Source organism: Chiloscyllium plagiosum, unplaced genomic scaffold (assembly GCF_037043375.1).
Source record: "Chiloscyllium plagiosum isolate Xiang-an unplaced genomic scaffold, Cpla_swu_hap1 HiC_scaffold_2, whole genome shotgun sequence".
Lineage (NCBI taxonomy): Eukaryota > Metazoa > Chordata > Chondrichthyes > Orectolobiformes > Hemiscylliidae > Chiloscyllium > Chiloscyllium plagiosum.
Genome location: NW_028270140.1, coordinates 35,021,817 through 35,042,188, shown reverse-complemented (window position 1 = coordinate 35,042,188; position 20,372 = coordinate 35,021,817). Strand labels below are relative to the sequence as shown.

The 20,372-nt window shown below is 42.7% G+C and overlaps 1 protein-coding gene across 1 annotated transcript in view; it reads right to left on the bottom strand.

Moving 5' to 3' along the window:
* Window positions 1-19,981, bottom strand: part of musk (muscle, skeletal, receptor tyrosine kinase) — a 185,198-nt gene extending 165,217 nt beyond the window's left edge. Inside the window, exons 1-2 of the mRNA XM_043716207.2 lie at window positions 19,836-19,981; window positions 1,768-1,894 (exon numbers count right to left, since the gene is read on the bottom strand). Coding sequence (XP_043572142.2) covers window positions 1,768-1,894; window positions 19,836-19,920 — 212 coding nt within the window. The 5' untranslated portion in view covers window positions 19,921-19,981. The remainder of the gene's footprint in view (window positions 1-1,767; window positions 1,895-19,835) is intronic.
* Between the last annotated feature and the right edge of the window lie 391 nt (window positions 19,982-20,372).

Below are 20,372 nucleotides of genomic sequence, written 5' to 3'. Positions count from 1 at the left end.
GCCTGTTCAGCCTCTCCCTATAGCTCAAATCCTCCAATCCTGGCAACATCCTTGCAAATCTTTTCTGAACCCTTTCAAATTTCACAACATCTTTCCACAATATTCCACAGCCGTAACATGACCTCCCAACTCCTGTACTCAATACTCTGACCAATAAAGGAAAGCATACCAAACGCCTTCTTCACTATCCTGCGTGGTATGAATGTTAGAGTTGAGAGCATGGTGCTGGAAAAGCACAGGAGGTCAGACAGCATCCGAGGAACCCCTCAACTCTGATCTCCAGCATCTGCAATCCCCACTCTCTCCTGCCTGATATGAATGTTACTTAATCTTGGGTGGTCATTGAAGCTAAATCCAACCCGGGCTCACCTGATGGCTGATATGTATGTGAATATTTCAACAGGGTTCTCTGCATGGTAGTCAGTGGTGAGGCCCCTGGTTGATTGATTCTCTCCTTAAGATAGGAATGTTGAGGACAAAGGTAGGGAGTGCTGCGTATATTCACTGCACTTGAAGAATAAGATTTCAACCTCCCTGATCGGTGTGGTATTAAGAACCAGTAATATTTTTAAAAATGCTAAAAGTTTAGAAAATCCATGATTCAAAATCATAAAAGTAAAGGCATTTTTCATTCATTGGTAATACTCGACAGTAGAAATTCCAATGAAAACATTTATCCCAGCCTGCACTGAGGTAACCTTTCTTTTCTCTGGATTGGAGAAAGGAAAATTGGCTAGAATTCCTACACTTGACTATTATCCAGTGACCTGAGGAGTTGGGTGTTCTCACCTTACAGGAATGTTACTACAAGGGTATGGATATTCTCCTGTGGTCAGATAGACTGCCAATATTCACACGAGTAGCTGGTGATTGGAGGCTGGAACCACATGAGACTGTCCCTTTGGATCGCAAGGGGTGGCTCGATGGTTATCTGTTCTCATTTTTCTCCTCAATTTCTAAGTGTTTGTTTGCACTGGACGTTTTTTGTTTCTTTATTTCTCACCCCCATTTCTTATTAGGGAGATACTGGTGTGCAAGCCCAAGCTAACAGCATTCCCTTTTGTGGGGTCATATATAATGAGACAAAGGAGCATATAGTAGAAAATCTGAAGTTTTAAAAACACCATATTTTTGTCATTGCATAATCCACACTAGAATGAACCAACTGTCCTGCGAGGAGAGATTGAGTCAACAGAACTTACATTCTCTAGAGCTTGAATAATGAAATCTCATTGAAATGGATACAAATCTGGATGTTTTGACAGGTTTGGTGCCGAGACACTTTTCTTCCCATAGCAGGAGTGTCTGGAATTAGGAGGGTGAAAGATCACGGCTATTTAGCGCTGAGATGAGGAACAATTTTTCTAGTTAAGCGATTATGAATTGCTAACAATCCTCTATCATTATGAGCTGTGGATGCTCAGTCCTTGCATCTATTCAAGATCAAAATTGTTAGATTCTTGAGCACTGAGGGAATTGAGGGATGTGGAGATAGGGTAGGGGAGTGGAATATCACTCATGATCTTGTTAAATGGGGCAGCAGGGGCGAGAGGCCAAATGGCCTATATCATCTCCTAGCACTTATGTTCTCATCGTCTTGTGTATACTCCTGTCAGTGAACTACTGGATCACAGTACCATCTCATATAAGGCAAAAATCTATGGCCATAATATGGCTCTAATGTACTGTATTATTTTGACCTATTTTTGAATCTTTGCAGTGATGGAGGCCAAAATCTGCTTCTTTCAAACTTTAGGGTGCTCTCACCTTATTGGAATGTTATTACGAGTCCAAGTTATCTCAGCTGCTGGATATGACTCCACACCACACAGGAAAGAAGCTTCATCTTCAACCAGAGCGTCCACTGTTTCCAAGGGGCTGGTAATCTGAGGAGCTGGCAAAGTAACACAGGTTGAAGAAATACAATCCCAAAATCATTTTACAAAAACTACAGCAAATTCTTAGCCATATGAATTGGAGACTCTGCCTTTCTTTGTTTTAGTACCCTTTTTGCCTTCGTGGAGACTAATGCATTCAATAAAAATATGGCTTAAGTGAATCTAATTGTAGAACACCAGATACAACAAATATTTAATATTATTGTCATAAACAATCAATTTCGCCAGCAGTTGAATTTTGAAATCACAACTTTGACCTTTGGGAAATCAGGAAATGTGTGGACTCACTGATATTGTAAAGGAATGAAAGGAAACAACATTGTCTTCTGTTATTATGTCTCATGGTCAGTATATCAGTGCAGCACGGAGGAGAATGGGACCCGTGTGGGGGAGAGTGAGCACAGCGTGGGGGAGAATGGGATCCGCATGGGGGAGAGTGAGCGCAGCACGGAGAAGAATGGGACCCGCGTGGGGGACAGTGAGTGCAGCGTGGGGGAGAATGGGACCCGCGTGGGAGAGAGTGAGCGCAGCGTGGGGGAGAATGGGACCCGCATGGGGGAGAGTGAGCACAGCACAGAGGAGAATGGAACCCGCGTGGGGGAGAGTGAGCGCAGCATGGAGGAGAATGGGACCCGTGTGGGGGAGAGTGAGCGCAGCATGGGGGAGAATGGGACCCGTGTGGGGGAGAGTGAGCGCAGCATGGGGGAGAATGGGACCTGTGTGGGGGAGAGTGAGCACAACATGGGGGAGAATGGGACCCGCATGGGGGAGAGTGAGCACAGCGTGGGGGAGAATGGGACCCGCATCGGGGAGAGTGAGCGCAGTGTGGGGGAGAATGGGACCTGCATGGGGGAGAGTGAGTGCAGCACGGAGGAGAATGGGACCCGCGTGGGGGAGAGTGAGTGCAGCACGGAGGAGAATGGGACCCGCGTGGGGGAGAGTGAGCGCAGCATGGGGGAGAATGGGACCTGTGTGGGGGAGAGTGAGCACAACGTGGGGGAGAATGGGACCCGCATGGGGGAGAGTGAGCACAGCGTGGGGGAGAATGGGACCCGCATCGGGGAGAGTGAGCGCAGTGTGGGGGAGAATGGGACCCGCATGGGGGAGAGTGAGTGCAGCACGGAGGAGAATGGGACCCGCGTGGGGGAGAGTGAGCGCAGCATGGAGGAGAATGGGACCAGCACTGAGGAGATTAAGTGTGTCGTGCAGAAGAGTGAGCCCAGCATGTTGGACAGCAAGATCAGCAAGTTGGAGAGCGAGACCTGGGCAGAGGAGAGCGAGATCAGCGCGGATGAGATGGTACAATGGTACAAAAATCCTTGGCACAACCAAAAGCTTTAAAAGGCACAGTAATTCAGAATAAAAGATAAGAATCAAAATAGTTTATGTTGTAACTCTGTTTGCCATCATCATTTTGAGTGTCTGCAAAGTACAGCTAGAACATAATTAACAGGTCCAAAAGACGAACTCGTGTAACCGGTTTAGAAAAAAGAAAATACATCCAGGAGAAAATTCCTGAATAATCACATCCCTACAGTGTGGAATCAGGCCATTCGGCCCATTGAGCCCACACCACCCCTCCAAAGAGCATCCCACCCAGAACCACCCCCCTACCCTATCCATGTAAACCTGTACTTCCCATGACTCCTGCTCCTAGTCTGCACATCCCTGGACACTATAGGCAATTTAGTGTGGCCAATGCACCTGACCTGCACATCATTGGACTGTGGGAGGATACCAGTGCATCCAGAAGAAACCCATGTAGACACTGGGAGAAAGTGCAAACTCGACACACACAGTTGTCCAAGACTGGAATCAATTGTAGAATAACGGTGGCACAGTGGTTAGCACTGCTGCCTCACAGCGCCAGAGACCCGGGTTCAATTCCCGCCTCAGGCGACTCTCTGTGTGGAGTTTGCACGTTCTCCCCGTGTCTGCGTGGGTTTCCTCCGGGTGCTCCGGTTTCCTCCCACAGTCCAAAGATGTGCAGGGTCAGGTGAATTGGCCTTACTAAATTGCCCGTAGTGTTAGGTAAGGGGTAAATGTAGGGGTATGGGTGGGTTTCACTTCGGCGGGTCGGTGTGGACTTGTTGGGCCGAAGGGCCTGTTTCCACACTGTAATCTAATCTAATCTAAAAAAAACTCTAAATTGGATACTAAATCAGAAGCAAAACAAGTAAATTGGGAGTACAGCAGATAATAGTTACTGTTCACCAAGAAGTAAGAGATGTGAAGTGATGCTGAAAGCTTTTGAAATATTTCAACTTTAGTACTAACAAAATTCTTGAATAAACAAGATTTAATAGAAGAACAGAAAATCCTGGAGAATCCATTGATGATCCTTCATTATCACTGCAGACAAAGGGAACCATATAACAACGTTGACTTAATATTAGAATTCATAAGGGACAGAATTATTATAGCTATTACTGCTGAAACTTTGTCAGATTTGCTACAGTCCAAAGAAGATAATTCTGGAAATGGCTATTTAGATGGGTGAAGCTGCGGTCAAAGAAACAACATAGTTCAATCCTAAGGGAATAAGATCAATTTCACACAGAGATGTTTGAAATTCAGTCAATTCTAATGGTATTGAACCCCAAAAGAGATAGGTGATAACCCACCATGTTAGTTAAGATAGTTAGCAGATACTAAAACTCTTCATCAAGATTGTGGAGCAAAATATCCCACAGATATGAGCAATGTCCAGTTAGTAAAACTGAAGGTTTTTATTGTAAAGTAATAGGCCACTTTCAGAAAAGCTTCCGAAGCATGGTAGGACACAGTCAGAGAGAAGCAAAAGACCACTTTATAAAGCAATAAATAAATTAGAACAGTCTGAAGCAGAAGACAAGCCCAAGATTTTCCTGAGGAAATTCATGACCCAAACCAAACATTTTGGCATGCTGCCATTTATGCCCGTAGGCATTTCATGGATTTCAAGTTAGAAATGGGAACACGATATTTCTAGATAGCAAGCCTCAGTTGACAAAATGCATGACTTCATAGTTCAAAAGGCATGGCACTTAATGGTAAAAGTATGCCACAGACAACACTCCAACATAGGGGGCACCAAATACTAGAAAGCTTATATATATTTCACAAGAAGGAATTCTTACTTCTGAGTACAAGGGTGCAGATTGATCTCAGTCTCATGCAAAAGTGCAAGGAGTTAAATAGCAAAAAGTCTAGGAACAGCGGGTCCATTTCCTGTCAAGAAACAGGCAGTAGAAGGTTCTTCTGGGCTCTATAGTCATGGTGGAACCTAAACAAAAAAGCAGACTCCCCTATGATTGGTTAGAATAAGAAATTTGAGTGCAATAAGAACCATCCACAATGATGTCATAAAATGGGGAGAGTTGTGGATAGTGAGGGAGATTGTCAAAGGATACAACAGGATATAATTCAGTGGATAAAAAAGGTAGGGTCATGGAAGCTAGGGATTCCTAATAGTCTTTGCATTACTGTAAAATCTATTCTTTTAACTTGCAAATGTTTGCAGACATGGGATAAGCAGCAACTTGCTTACTCTACAAGACACTTCACATTAGAACAGGAGGTGGCTATCCTGGCCAACACTATACAACTTAAGCCTTAAAGAAGCCATATACTTAGAAGATATGCCTGGCAACATTCAAAATACCATCTCAAGAATAATTAGAGGTGGACAATCTTCGCAGGCTTTGCCACTGACATTCACATCCCATGAACAAAGAAAAATATAAATGATCTTTTAATAGTATAGAACTTGAATGCTGTTGCAAAAAGAGAGATTGCAACAACTTTTTTTCTCCTGCACTCATCAAGACATATCACAAGAAAACCAAATTTCAAGGGAATAGCAATTTCTAATGACCAAGGAAAGTTATTGATTGGTTGGTAAAGTCTCTGATTGGCACAGGCCTTGCCATAGAAAATACATCAAGAAGCAACTACACCTCAGGCTTTTGTTTATATTCAAAGCTTTCAAGCCAACTTTGGCAATGGATTGCCATGAAAAACACTTCAGAGAATAGCTATTCCTCAAGATTTTGTTTAGTTGAAATAAATGACAATACATAGGCATGGTAGGCTGGACCAGAAAATTAAGAAACATGAGATCTATAGTGAGTTAGTAAGTTGGATGCAAATTTGGCTTGATCATGGAAGACAGAATGTAGTTGTGGAGGGGTAATTTTTTCGACTGAAGGTTGGTGACCAGTGGCGTTCCGCAAGGCGCTGGGACTTCTAACGTTTGTAATATTTATAAATGATTTATATGAAAACCGTAGGTGGTCTGATTAGTAAGTTTGTGGAACAACATGAAAATTGGTTGAGTTGTGGATAGTGAGGAAGGTTGTCAAAGGATACAACAGGATATAGATCAGTTGGATAGTTCACTAGAGAAATAGCAGATAGACTTTAATCCAGACAAGTGTGAGATAATGTTGCACTTTGGGAGGTTGAATGCAAGAGGAAAGTATACAATAAATCGCAGGACCTTTAGGACAATTGATATACAAAGGAATCTTGGGGTACAAGTCCATATTTCCCTGAAAATGGCACCAGAGGTGGATAAGGTAGTAAAGAAGGCCAATGCTGTGCTTGCCTTCATCAGTCAGGACACTGGCATTTAGACAATTACCTGAAAAGACAGAGAATAAAGGGGTACGGACCATGTGCAGCCAGATGAGATCAGTTTAGAATGGCATCATGATCGGCCTAGACACAATGAGCTGAAGGGTCTGTTCTGATGGTATACTGTTCTATATCCTAAGTTACATGCTCTGACTGCAAAGGATAAAGCTTGGTGTATAAATACATATAGTTGCTAGCACATGTGATTGAGCCACATTCAGATATACAGATGATAATCTTAAATTGTTTAGTAAGTGTTGTCTAAGCTTAGAGTACTATCTAAGATTGCACACTATGTTTTAGGTTTGGCAAGTGCAATCCAGTTGAATGCAATCAGTATTCTGCCTGTTGTGAACAGACAAAGGAACATGACGTTTGAGACAGTCCAACAGGCATTGGCACATATATCCTAGAACAATAAAATTCTTACAGCGCTATGTTCATTTGTGTGGTAGGCAGTGTGTCTTTGGTTTGATGACAACATCGTGTTTGTGGAGAATATCATTTGTTTTGCTACTTCATGGTATCAGTGTGAAATGGCTTGTTTCACCTGTTCCTCATATTTTGAGACACTTTATCCTTCCAGGAAAATCTGAGCTAGACTGGGCGCTTTTCAAGGTCGAAAGTGGTGGCCTTGTATCATATGTAGTAGCAAACTGCATGTGTTCAGACAGCTAGAAGCTACATGGATTCAGATACATAGTGCTGTTCTTTGCAAGAGAAAAAACATGTGCGTGCTTTGAACCTTTTTCACTTAAACAAAAGCCAGACAACTTTTCCTTAATACATTCGCCATGATAATGCTTTGAAGGTAAACTGACTTGAATTTAAACAAAAGCCTGGGGAATAACTGTTCCCTGATGCATTCTCCATAGCATCACCTCTCCAGTCAGATTTAACGTGCCAACAAATCTGTCCCCTTTCTCATGCAGTATAAATTGTTATTCCTGTTGAGATTTGGTATTCCTGTCAGCTAGCCTGATAAGTGCAAGAAGAAATGATTTAACAGCATATATATTTTTTTCACAAAGTATTATACTAACAACATAAAAATACAGTGGTTTTTTTTCTGTGGGAGGGACACATTGACATGTCAAATTATTTATTTTACAAATGGTATTCGGGGTAAGTTCCTGTGTGAGGCCTTGTAGTGGTTTAAGAAAGCAGACAAAAATCAGACAGTTCCCAACAAAATCCCTAGACTAGTCTATAGTTATTGATGTCCAACTTTCATGAAACTTTTTTTAGCCTCACATCTTGCTTCCAATTAAAGGATGATACACGAGCTGTTTGATTTTTGACAGGAATATAGATGACCTGCTACAAAAATGTGGAAGTCATTCCTGGCTTCTTCACCGAGTTCAGTGGGTCAGAGGTCCTTCAGTGGATTGATTAGTGATCATTCCCACTTGCTGAGCAGCTGAACAACAAAGTCTCAGGTTTTCCATAGAATTTTACAATGCAGAAATGGGCAATTAGCCTTGACAGGTCTTTGCTGGTATTTACAGCACTCACAAATCTCTTCACAAGCCACGTCATCTAACCCGATTAGCCAAACATTCTATTCTTTTCTCCATTAAGTGTTTATCTAGTTTTCACTTGAATCTATCTGAACGATTTCTTGTGGTAATGTGTTCCACATTCTCACAATGCTCAAGGAAAGCACCTTTGAGACTAGTTTAACTCTCACTGCATGCCATAAAATTGGGCTTAAAAGCAATTGAAGATCAAACGGAATTTGGCCAGACCCCTGCCAGTACATTGAAGAATGAGCTAACCTCTTTCTCAATATCCTACCGTCACCTTCCCTAACCCTCATTGATGCACTTCTGTTGAGTTCTTAAGGGGGTTCAAGCAATGCAGTTTTTTTCTTCAGCATGAAGCTCCTTCTTGCGATTTTTCTGGTAAAAATGGAGCTGACATCCTCATCTCTCTGATTTGGAGATACTTGCTGACTGCATCATGGCATCTTGGACACTATCTGATAACTGATGGGAAAATGTATTGCCCCTTTCAGGGGCTGTAAACTGCTTAAAGGTAAGCTCCATTCTACTGTGTTCTCAGCCTTCCCAAACTCGATGGATGCGACGTGGACTTGATGGGCCGAATGGCTGGCTTCTACATTGTAGGATTCTATGATTCTACCAAATAGCCAATGCCCTTTGACCACGATGACTCGATGTGTGGCCGTCTCACCCTGCAGCTGGCCATTCATGATTTAATCCCATTTCCTGGTCTTAAGCATATAGTCCAAACTAGAACTCCGAGTGCTGTCTGAAGGAGTGTAGCACTGTCAGAAGTGCTGTCTTTTGAAATCAGATCCAAACTTTTGGTTCTTAGAGGGATGTTTAGATAGACGTGCAGAGCACTTTACTGGATGTGGAAAGATGTGAGGTGTCCTGATATTGTGATATGTCAGGGGCAGATGCAAGCCTCTCTTTCGACAGGGAACTGACTGTGTGGCATTTAAAACAACAACTGCTTGCATTTATATAACAGCATTCAACATATTCAAACATCTGTTAATAAAGCTAAACATTGGCTTTGGCCAGTTATATTGGGAGGTGGACCCCATTGTTCCTCCAATAGCTGTTTCAAACAAAGACTAGCTCCAATGCGCCCCATTTATCAAGCTTGGTTTCAGCATCTGAGTTCAAAATTGGGAAAATCTAGTCAAATTTCCACATCTGATCAGAACTGGAGTCACAGTTCGGTGAATGGATACACCTGAGGAAGTTACAGAAGGAAAAGGTTGGACCTATCAACTGTAGTCTTATTGTCAGATATCCTGCACAATATTTGCTATTTAAATCAGATACGAGTGCCATTCTTCAGGACTTGCAACATGAAAGGAGACCACCAAGCCCAACATGCTGTACCACAAAGAACAAAGAACAAAGAAAATTTACAGCTCAGGAACCCACCCTTCGGCACTCCAAGCCTGTGCCGAACCCCAATCCACTGTCTAAACCTATCGCCCAATTCCTAAGGATCTGTGTCCCTCTGCTCCCCACCTACTCATGCATCTGTCCGGATACACCTTAATGTGTGTAAGGTCCTAGAGAGTGTTTCTGAACAAAGAGACCTTGGAGTGCAGGTTCAAAGCTCCTTAAAATTAGAGTCGCAGGTAGATAGGATAGAGAAGAAGGCGTTTGGTATGCTTTCCTTTATTGGTCAGAGTATTGAGTACAGGAGTTGGGAGGTCATGTTGGGGCTATACAGGATGTTGGTTAGGCCACTGTTGGAATACTGTGTGCAATTCTGGTCTCCTTCCTATTGCAAGGATGTTGTGAAACATGAAAGGATTCAGAAAAGATTTGCAAGGATGTTGTCAGGGTTGGAGGATTTGAGCTATAGGGAGAGATTGAATAGGCCAGGGCTATTTTCCCTAGAGCGTCAGAGGCTGATGGGTGACCTTATGGAGTTTTATAAAATTATGAGTGGCATGGATAGGGTAAATAGACAAAGTCTTTTCCCTGGGGTGGGGGAGTCATAGGTTTAGGGTGAGAGGGGAAAGATATAAAAGAGACCTAAGAGGCAAATGTTTCACACAGAGGGTGGTGTGTGTATGGAATGAGCTGCCAGAGGAAGTGGTGGAGGCTGGTACAATTGCAACGTTTAAAAGATATCTGGATGGGTATATGAATCGGAAGGATTTGGAGCGATATGGGCTGGTTGCTGGCAAATAAAACTAGATTAGGTTGAGATATTTGGTCAGCATGGATGAGTTGGACCGAAGGGTCTGTTTCCGTGCTGTACATCTCTATGACTCTATGACTCTAAGGATGTGCCTTCGGGTCCCAGTCTACCAATGGAAACATCTTCCTAACATCCACTCTGTCCAGGCCATTCAGTGTTCTATAAATTTCAATTAGATCCCTCCCTCATCCTTTTAAACTCCATTGTGTATAGACCCAGAGTCCTCAAATGCTCCTCATATGTTAAGCTTTTCATCCCTGGGATCATTCCTGTGAATCTCCTCTGAACATGCTCCAAGGCCAGTACATCCTTCCTGAGATATGGGACCCACAATATTAAATAGTGCACAATATTTTAAATGTGGTCTGACCAGCGTGTTATAGCTCCTCAGAAGTATATCGCTGCTTTTATTTTCAAGTCCTCTCAAATTAAAAACCATCATTGCATTTGCCTTCCTAAAAACTGACTCAACTTGTAAGTTTACCTTGAGAGAATCCTGGACTAGAACTCACAAGTCTCTTTGCGCTTCAGATTTCTGAATTTTCTCCCCAGTTAGAAAATAGTCCATGCCTCTATTCTTCCTACCAAAGTGCATGACCTCACACTTTCCCACATTGTACTCCATCTGCCACTTCTTTGCCCACTCTCCTAACCTGTCCAAATCCTTCTGCAGCCTCCCCAACTTCTCAATGCTCCCTGTCCCTCGACCTATCTCTGTATCATCTGCACACTCAGCCAGAATACCCCCAGTATCAAGGCACTTCATGGGAGCTTTATGGAGTAAAATTTCACACTGAGCTTCAAAAAGAGATACAAGGACAAATGACCAAAAGTTTAGTTATAGAGTTAGGATTAAAGCTATGTCTTAAAAGAGGAAAGCAAAGTGGAGAGGGGGGTGAGTATAGATTGAATTCTGGATCTTGGGACCTTGCTAATTGAAGATACAGTCACCAATGGTGGAAGTATGGAAATCATGGATGCTCAAGCAGTCAGAATTAGAGGAAAGCCGATATCTCAGAGGATTAGGGGTTTCAGCCATTCCTTACATTTGGAGACAAGAACATGTATTTAGTTGAAAACACAAATGAGAATTTTAAAATTGAGGCATTATTTAACTGGATCGAAATGTGTTGCTGGAAAAGCGCAGCAGGTCAGGCAGCATCTAGGGTACAGGAGAATTGACGTTTCAGGCATTAGCCCTTCTTCAGATTCCTGAAGAAGGGCTAATGCCCGAAACGTCGATTCTCCTGTTCCCTAGATGCTGCCTGACCTGCTGCGCTTTTCCAGCAACACATTTCCATCTCTGATCTCCAGCATCTGCAGATCTCACTTTCTCCTCATTATTTAACTGGAACCTAATGTAGGTCAGCAAGCACAGGGAAGCCAGGTAATAGGCACCACTGTTCTGACTTAGACATTAGCAGCAATTATGGAGGGTGGATGTTTGGCAAGAAGTGTATTGGAATAGTTGCGCCTTGAGGTAACAGAAGCATGGGTGAAGGTTTTAGCCGCAAAGCAGTTGATTCAGTGATGAAGTCGAATGATGTTGCAGAGGTGGAAATGTGTGTTCTGAATGATGCCACAAATATATGGTTGGGAACACATTTTGGGATCAAGTATGACACCAAGGGTGTGAACTGCCCAGTTCAGACACAGGGTTGCAGCAAGAGAGATGGAATTTGCGGCAAGGGAAATGATTAGGAAATAAATAGTACAACTTCTCATCTGCTTTGTCACTGTAGTCCTGCAAAGTGTTCATTTTTACATATGGATCCAATTGTCTTTGTTAGAAAGATATGATGGAATCTGTTTCAACAAACCTTTTGGTCAGTACATTCCAGATCATAACACCACACTGCATCAAAAAGGATTCACCTCAACTATTCCACAGATTTTGTCATTTGAGTATGGGATGCCAATGTGCTTGAGCAGATAGCTGCCACCACACTCCTTTTCTATCTGGGTCTATGGTGCCTATTTAATCTACAGAGGTAGAGGAAAACCATTAGATATTTTAATGAGAAGAGGCTACTTCCTTAAAAATGATGTAGTTTCATGCATGATAGCAAGCAGGTACAAGTTGGTAAAACAGATACTGTTAATAAGATTATTTGGAGCATTTAGGATAACAGAACTGCCCCATAAGACTGTGGGATATAGGAGGCCTTTCAGACTATCAAGTTTGCTCCATCATTCAATGATGTTCTTCAAACCCATTTTCCTGCCTTCTCCTCATAACCCTTGATTCTTTAATTAATCAAGAACCTACCCATCTCTGTCTTAAACATACCCGATAACTTGGCCTCCATAGCCTCCTGCAGCAAACAGTTCCACAGATTCACCACCCTCTGGCTGAAGAAATTTGTCCTTATCTCAGTTCTAAAGGGTTGCCCCTTCACTCTGAGGATGGGCCCTCAGATCCTAGTCTCTTTTACTAGTGGAAACATCTTGTTCATGTCCACGTTATCCAGTCTTCTCAGTATTCTACAAGTTTCAATGAGATATCCCCCCCACCTTTTTAAACTTTAGCGAATACAAAGCCAGATTCCTCGATCACTCCTCATGACAAACCCCATCATTCTCGGGATCATTCTTGTAAACCTCCTCTGAAGCCCCTACAAGGTCAGCACATCCTTTCTTAGATAGGGGGCACAAAACTCCTCACAATATTCCGAATGCAGTTTGACCAGACTCTACTACAGCTTCAACAGTACATTCCTGCTGTTGCATGCTAGCCCTCTTGAAATGAATGCTACTATTGCTTATGCCTTCCTAACTGCCCACTGAAGCTGCATATTTACCTTAAGAGAATCCTGACTAGGATGCCTAATTTCCTTTGTGCTTCAGATTTCCAAAGTCTTTGCCATTATAAAATGGTCTCCTGCTCAATTCTTCCTATCAAACTATATAACATTAGTGTTCCATCTGCTCACTCTCTTTGCCCACTCTCAGCAGCCTGCACACTTCCTCAACACTACCTGTCCATCCACCTATCTTTGTGTCATCTGAAAATTTAGCAACAATGCCCTCAGTTCCTTCATCCAGATCATTAATGTATAATGTGAATAGCTGTGGTCATAACGCTGACCACTGCAGAACTCCACGAGTCACCAGTTGCCATTTTAAAAGAGATGCCTTTATCTGCACTCTCTGCCTTCTGCCAGTCAGCCAATCCTCTATCCATGCCAGTAACCTGCCCCGAACAAAATGGGTTCTTTTCTTATTTAGCAGCTTTCTATGCAGCACCTTGTCAAATGCAATATTAGCTTTCATTTTAAGAGGGTTAGCATACAAGAGCAGGATGTACTATTGAGGTTGTGTAAGAGTCTGGTCACACTGCATTTGGAATATTGTGAAACTTGAAACAGATCATTTTACACTGCTTCTCCTTTGTCTAAATTGCTCATTATCTTCTCAAACAATTCCATCAAATTTGTCAGGCATGACGTCCCCATTATGAAGCCGTACTGACTTGGCCCTATTTCATTATACACTTTCAAGTCCTCCACAATCTCATCTTTAATAATGTTCTCTAAAATCTTAGCGATGACGGGGTCAGGCTAACTGGCCTCTCATTTCCCGTCTTCTGTCGCCATCTCTTCCTAACCAGGGCTGTCACATTAGCTATTTATCAGCCCTCTGGCACTGTCCCTGACTCCAGTGATTCCTGAAAGACCACCATTAATGCCTCCACAATCTCTTCAGCTATCTCCTTCAGAACCCTAGTGTGCAGTCCATCTGGTCTGGCTGTATTAATCCACTTTCAGACACTTTCTCTGCAGCCCAGATGAGTTACCCTGAACCCGGGCACCAGGCAAACAATATAGCCTTCAGGACTTATGATCCTAGTCACAGAGAACAATATCCTTTCCCCTGACTGTACTATCCCCAGTTACAACTAAATTTCTCTTTCTCCCCTCTACATGAATGCTCCCTGTATCATGGTGCTGTGGTAGCTTGCCCATCTTCCCTACAGCCCACGCTCACATCCACACAGGGAGCAGGAATCTCAAACCTGTTAAACAAGTTCAAGTCAGCACTGCTTCCTAGATCCCTCTACCTGCCTCACTCATAGTCAGACTCACACCCTCCTGTCCCTCCCCACTGACTGAATTTAGAGTAGTTAATATAAAGGGTGTGACTGACTCCTGAAACATGGCATCTAGGTAACTTTCCCCCTCCCACTCCAGCTCATCAACTCGTAAGCAACCAACACTTGCTGCTGATGTGGTCACTATGAACAACAATGGGGCTCCCATATCATTCAGGTACAACACAACACAACCTTGACAGGCTTCTCTATTTCATCAACTTTGTTCTTAATTTGATTTTGTCAAATTTCCTACAGGTCTTTTAATTTATTACCGATAAGTATTTTCCCTATTTATCTTCAATCTGAAAGTAAACTATAATAGTCAAATTAGCAACTATTAGCAACCGATGAACTTATGGTTTCCTTGTGATGTCACTCTGTCTTTTGTGCTGGGTCCCCAATCCTGGACTTCATCCCATGCAAAAACCTTACAAACTGTGACCCATCAAAATAAACAAGAAGCATCTCTTCCCCTCTGCACTGAATGCCCATGCTGCATCCAAAGTTCCTGAACTGTATACTCAGTTGGGCTGTGTCTCACTCTTTCCTGACTTTGCACAACTTACTGGTCATGTGCTTTCAACAGGTCTTCTCTTATATAGACCATTTTGCTATATAAAGATATTCTGCCTTTTTCCACTCGGGTACTTATGATATCATCAGATTGGGTCTACCTCAATGCAGACTGTATTATTCTTTTGAGAAGCATTACATCAAACATCAGTTCAATTGCCTGTTACCTTGTATCGGTTCCTTTTGGTTACTGACTATCCTGCCAGTGAGGCAAACAATTCAATCTAAGTGCCTCATTATTTTCTCTTCCATAAAACCTCCTCAACTTCCTCCTGTTCTCAGGAGAACATCATCAACTTCTACATCCCCTCCACTTCAGTGAAGACTCTGTTACAATCTGGAAAATATCTTTTGGACTCCACACATAGTGAGATTTCTGATAGGATTCTTCAAATGCATCCACACAATGTCAGTGAGAAACCACAGAAGCAAATATAGAGTTGTGCTAGGGCTACTGTTTCCATGGACTGTGTGCTGAACCTTTGAACCCACATCTGCAATACTCTATCCTCATGGTGTCTGCCTACCATGAGTTCTGGCTGCTGAGTATTTGAATATACTCTCTGCGTAGTGAGATTGTCCCTATTCTGATCACAGCTTCTCTGTCTCTACCTTGTCTAAGACTATTGAGTGCTTCTCAGGAGTTCCTATAAACTCCTTACTTATATTCTAATGTACAGAATACTGACTGTAATTCTCCAGTACAGTTCTTCCATTCTTTGCTTCTCAGAGTGTTGATGGCATTTGACTGTTGACAACTGTCATATCTTCATCTACATTGTCATTATTAACGTACTAATTCCCATTATACTGCAACAGCAACGATATTAAGTTGCTATATTAAAGGTGCTCTACAAATGCACATTCCCACTGTTGTAGTACTAACGTGACAATGATATCCAGGCCCTGAATGTAATGGCAGACTGAGGCAGAATTGGCATCAGTAGCAACGCCAGGGTGAGGCTCCACCTCAGTTTGAGGTCTCCTGGCGAATGAGGAGCAAGTCCCAGGAGGTGGCAGTGGCAGCAATACAAAGCCAGGATGAGGCGGATGTGGCTCCATCTCAGCCCGAGGTCACCTGATCCAGACTGGCAGGCTGAGCCAAGGCTCCTGACCATGGCTATAGCGGAGGTGGCAACGTTTCATTGGCAGCAGCGGGCAGGGACTCGAGGCAGCAGGATGGAGGTCCAGGGCTGAGTGTTTCAGAGACCACTGATCTTTATTGAGATAAAATAAACTTTTTATGTTTCTGGCAGTGAGGCCATGGTTGGAGTGGTGGGTCAGGACTCTTGACAGAGGGGATGGGAGTGATCTTTTAGCCTTTCCTTTTAGCTCTGTTTCTTTTACTTCTGCTTTTGTCTTTAATTTGTATTTTAAAATGGCACCTGAGAATTGTGACTTTGTACAGTTTACCAGCACTCCTGTACTTTAGTACACATGATAAAAAAAACCTAATCTAATTCTAACTCTAATTACTGCTTCTGCCTGTGAACCAGATTTTAGTGATTACTGTACCTAGACATTAAAATCCTTTGGGTGCCCCATAGCTCCTGCAAGATCACCGTTAAGAAAATACGCTGTGCTACTTATCTTAGAAGAAAACATGGATGACCTTCCCCCACTTTGAACTTTACCTCCTGACAGATTTTCCCCTCATTTAATCCATTTTTCTCCCTTACTAGCTCCCCATCCCCATCCAGTCAGCTTTTGGTTCATGTCTCACATTATTCAGTTTATCAGAATAACATTTCCAATCCTCCACTCCCCACGCACAAACAATGAAATATTTCCATGCTTCATGGCTTTCATTCCAGAATATGTGTAAAATATTTGCACAGCAGAATTGTCCACTTAATCTTCAAATTGCAATGTTTCTTCACAGCTTGGGTTGCATAGAATCTTCCAGTGCAGTATCAGGCCATTTGGCCCAACAGCAGATCTGATGGGTTGAAGGCCTCTTTTGTACTGAATGATTTTCAATTGTGGGATGTGGGCGCCACTGACTGGTTAACATTTATTGCTCATCCCTAGGTGCCTCTGAAGAGACTTTTTATGGATTGGTACAACTGAATGACTTGCTTGGTCAGTTAAGAGGGCAATTGACAGCCAACCACATTGTGGTTGGTTTGTAGTCACATGTAGGTCAGACCAGGTGAGGATGGGAGATTTCCTTCCCTGAAGGCCATTAGTAAACCAAATGGGTTTTCCAACAATCAAAAATGATTTCATGGTCATCAGTAGTTTCTTAATCAGTAGTTATATTTTTAATTGAACTCAAATTCCACCATCTACTGTGGCATAGATTCGAACACGGGTTCCCAGAGCATTCGCTGAGTTTCTGGATTAATGGTCTAGCAATAATATTATGAGACAATCACTTCCCCACAATTCTACAATTCACTGAATCAGGACATAGAGTCATAGAAATATACAGCACACCTGATCGTCTATGCCGATCAGGTATCCGAAATTAATCTGGCCCCACTTGCTAGCTTTTGGCCCATATCACTCTAAACCCTTCCTATTCAAATATCCATCTAGATGCCCTTTAAATGTTGTAACATTAATGTCTCATTAGCCTCCATCACTTCCTCTGACAGCTCATTCCATGCACACACCACCTCTGCATGAAAAAGTTGCCTCTTAGGTCCCTTTTAAAACTTACCCCTCTCACCTTAAACCTATGTCCTTAAGTTTTGGACTCCATCACCCTGGGGAAAAGACCTTGTCTGTTTACCCTATCCGTGCCCCCAAGATTTTATAAATTTCTATAAATTTCAGTGTCCAATGCTGCAGGAATATAGCCCCAGCCTATTCAGCCTCTCCCTATAGCTCAGACCCTCCAAACCTGGCAACATCCTTGTAAATCTTTTCTGAACCCTTTCAAGTTTCACAACATTCTTCCTATAGCAGAGAGACCAAAACTGAACAGAGTATTCCAGAAGTGACCTAGTCAATGTCCTGTACAGCCACAACATGACCTCCCAACTCCTGTACTCAATGCACTGACCAATAAAGAAAAGCATATCAAATGCCTTCTTCACTATCCTATCTACCTGTCACTCCACTTTCAAGGAACTATGAACCTGCATTCTAAGGTCTCTTTGTTCAGCAACACTCCCTAGCACCTTACCATTAAGTTTTTTTTTAGATTAGATTACTTACAGTGTGGAAACAGGCCCTTCGGCCCAACAAGTCCACACCGACCCGCTGAAGCGCAGCCCACCCAGACCCATTCCCCGACACCTAACACTACGGGCAATTTAGCATGGCCAATTCACCTGACCTGCACATTTTTGGACTGTGGGAGGAAACCGGAGCACCTGGAGGAAACCCACACAGACACGGGGAGAATGTGCAAACTCCACACAGAGAGTTGCCTGAGGCGGGAAATGAACCCGGGTCTCTGGCGCTGTGAGGCAGCAGTGCTAACCACTGTGCTGCCCACAAGTGTATAAGTCCTGCCCTGATTTGCCTTTCCAAAATGCAGCACCTCACATTTATCTAAATTAAAATCCATTTGCCATTTCTTGGCCCATTGAGCCATCAGATCAAGGTCCTGTTGCATCCTGAGGTAATCTTCTTCATGCTCCACTACACCTCCAATTTTGATGTCAGCTGCAAACTTACGAACCATACCACCTATATTCACATCCAAATCATTTTTATAAATGATGAAAAGCAGCGGACCCAGCAGCGATCCGTGTGGCACTCCACTGGTCACAGTCCCCCAGTTTGAAAATCAACCCTCCACCACCACCCTCTGTCTTCTACCTTCGATCCAGTTCTGCATCCAAATGGTTAGTTGTCCCTGTTTTCCATGTGATCTAACCTTGCTAACCAGTCTACCTTGCATCTTGGGAATAAACCAGAAGTTTACTTGAAGAGTCTGCATGGGGAGGTGGGAAGTGCTGAGGGAGAGAGGAGCATTGCTATAAAGCAGCTGTTAACTTGTGGCATTGATAGGTGTTGCCTCTGATTCCCTGCTAACTACTAGGAAAGCTGCTTACCGATAGTGAGTTTTATTCCAACTACTCCGTGGGATTCTGATTTAAATATATTATAAGTATTGTGCCTCTCCAAAGCACAGAAATCTCTGAAACCACGATAGCCATTGTCATAAAAACCACAGCAACACGTGTGTAGATTGGGAGCACATTTTAAATGCTTTCATCAGCACCCCTGGACTCTGTCCCATCTCATTGAATGCAGGGGATTAATGTCAATGGCTGGAACCTCATCCAGCTCATTTATAGATATTTTTAACCAACCTGGTCAGACAAATTACGACACACATCTGGAGCAGGTGAGACTTGAACTTCTGGCCCAGAGGTAGGAACACTACCACTGCACCACAAGAGACCCCCTCAGCAGCTTTATCTCCCATCTTCATTGCCCCAGTAATTACTCAGCATTCACTTTGAATGAATCACATTTAAACAAGGCAAGACAAGCTATCATAAACAACAAACTTGCTTTTCTATAGCTGCACCATGGGCAGTTTCCACTGACACCCATCTCTGACATTTCCTGATCCAATCAGCAGTCAGCTAAAACAAAGACGGTTTCTTTTAATTATTAGATTTGCGATTAATTGCTAAAAGGAATGATTATATGGCTCATTCGTGGCAAAAACGAAATGGCATCCTGCCCTATAAATAATGCATAGACATAACGATAATAAATCGCTACAATTCTAACAAAGCAAAACCTGAGCAATAAATATGAGCTATTAAGTAATCCTGCTCCAGTGTCATGCTCGTTGATAGTTTTGGGTTGTTTTCACAAACAGTTGAATTTTGTTTCATTCAAAGTAAATTTACAATTAACCAGAATAATTAAATGATCACTTCTAGCTGTTTACAAAGAAAGCGCGTCGAGAAACAGCACATGAAATTCTGCCCTAACTAAAAAGCAATTTTATTAACCAGAACAGTTCGACAATTGAAGCAAACCTTTGGGAAGAGTCCCGTCAATCAAACTCCCGGTTCCCATCAGGAAGATCATCAGAAGTGGAATGCTGAATGGGGTAATGGTCATGATAAAGTGGTGGACGGAAGAATTTTCAGCCAAGCCACCTTGTATTCTGTGTTAAAACCTGAGTTTATAGCCGGTAATGTCTCTGGACTCTCTCACAGATCCCAAAAAGAGGCCCTAGTGCATCTAAGTATAAATAGGAATTTTCAAAAGACTGGAACTGGAAAATGATGGACGTTAGCAGATGTTCCTCATCCTATCCAGCCATCTGCTGGTATATAAGCCTACTGCCTCCTGTAACTAGAGTAAATAAATCTTTCATTCAGGCAGCTCAAGATTAGGCACAACAATAGTCTTTTGCTAATATCTCCCACAAATTAAATCATTATCCTTCAGCAATTATAAGCTTCCAATTTATAAACATCAACATATAGTTCAAGGAGAGTTAAGTGACAGCATTAAGTGAGTTTGATTACACTAACCTTGAATGAAATTGAAACATATTATTCTGGTAC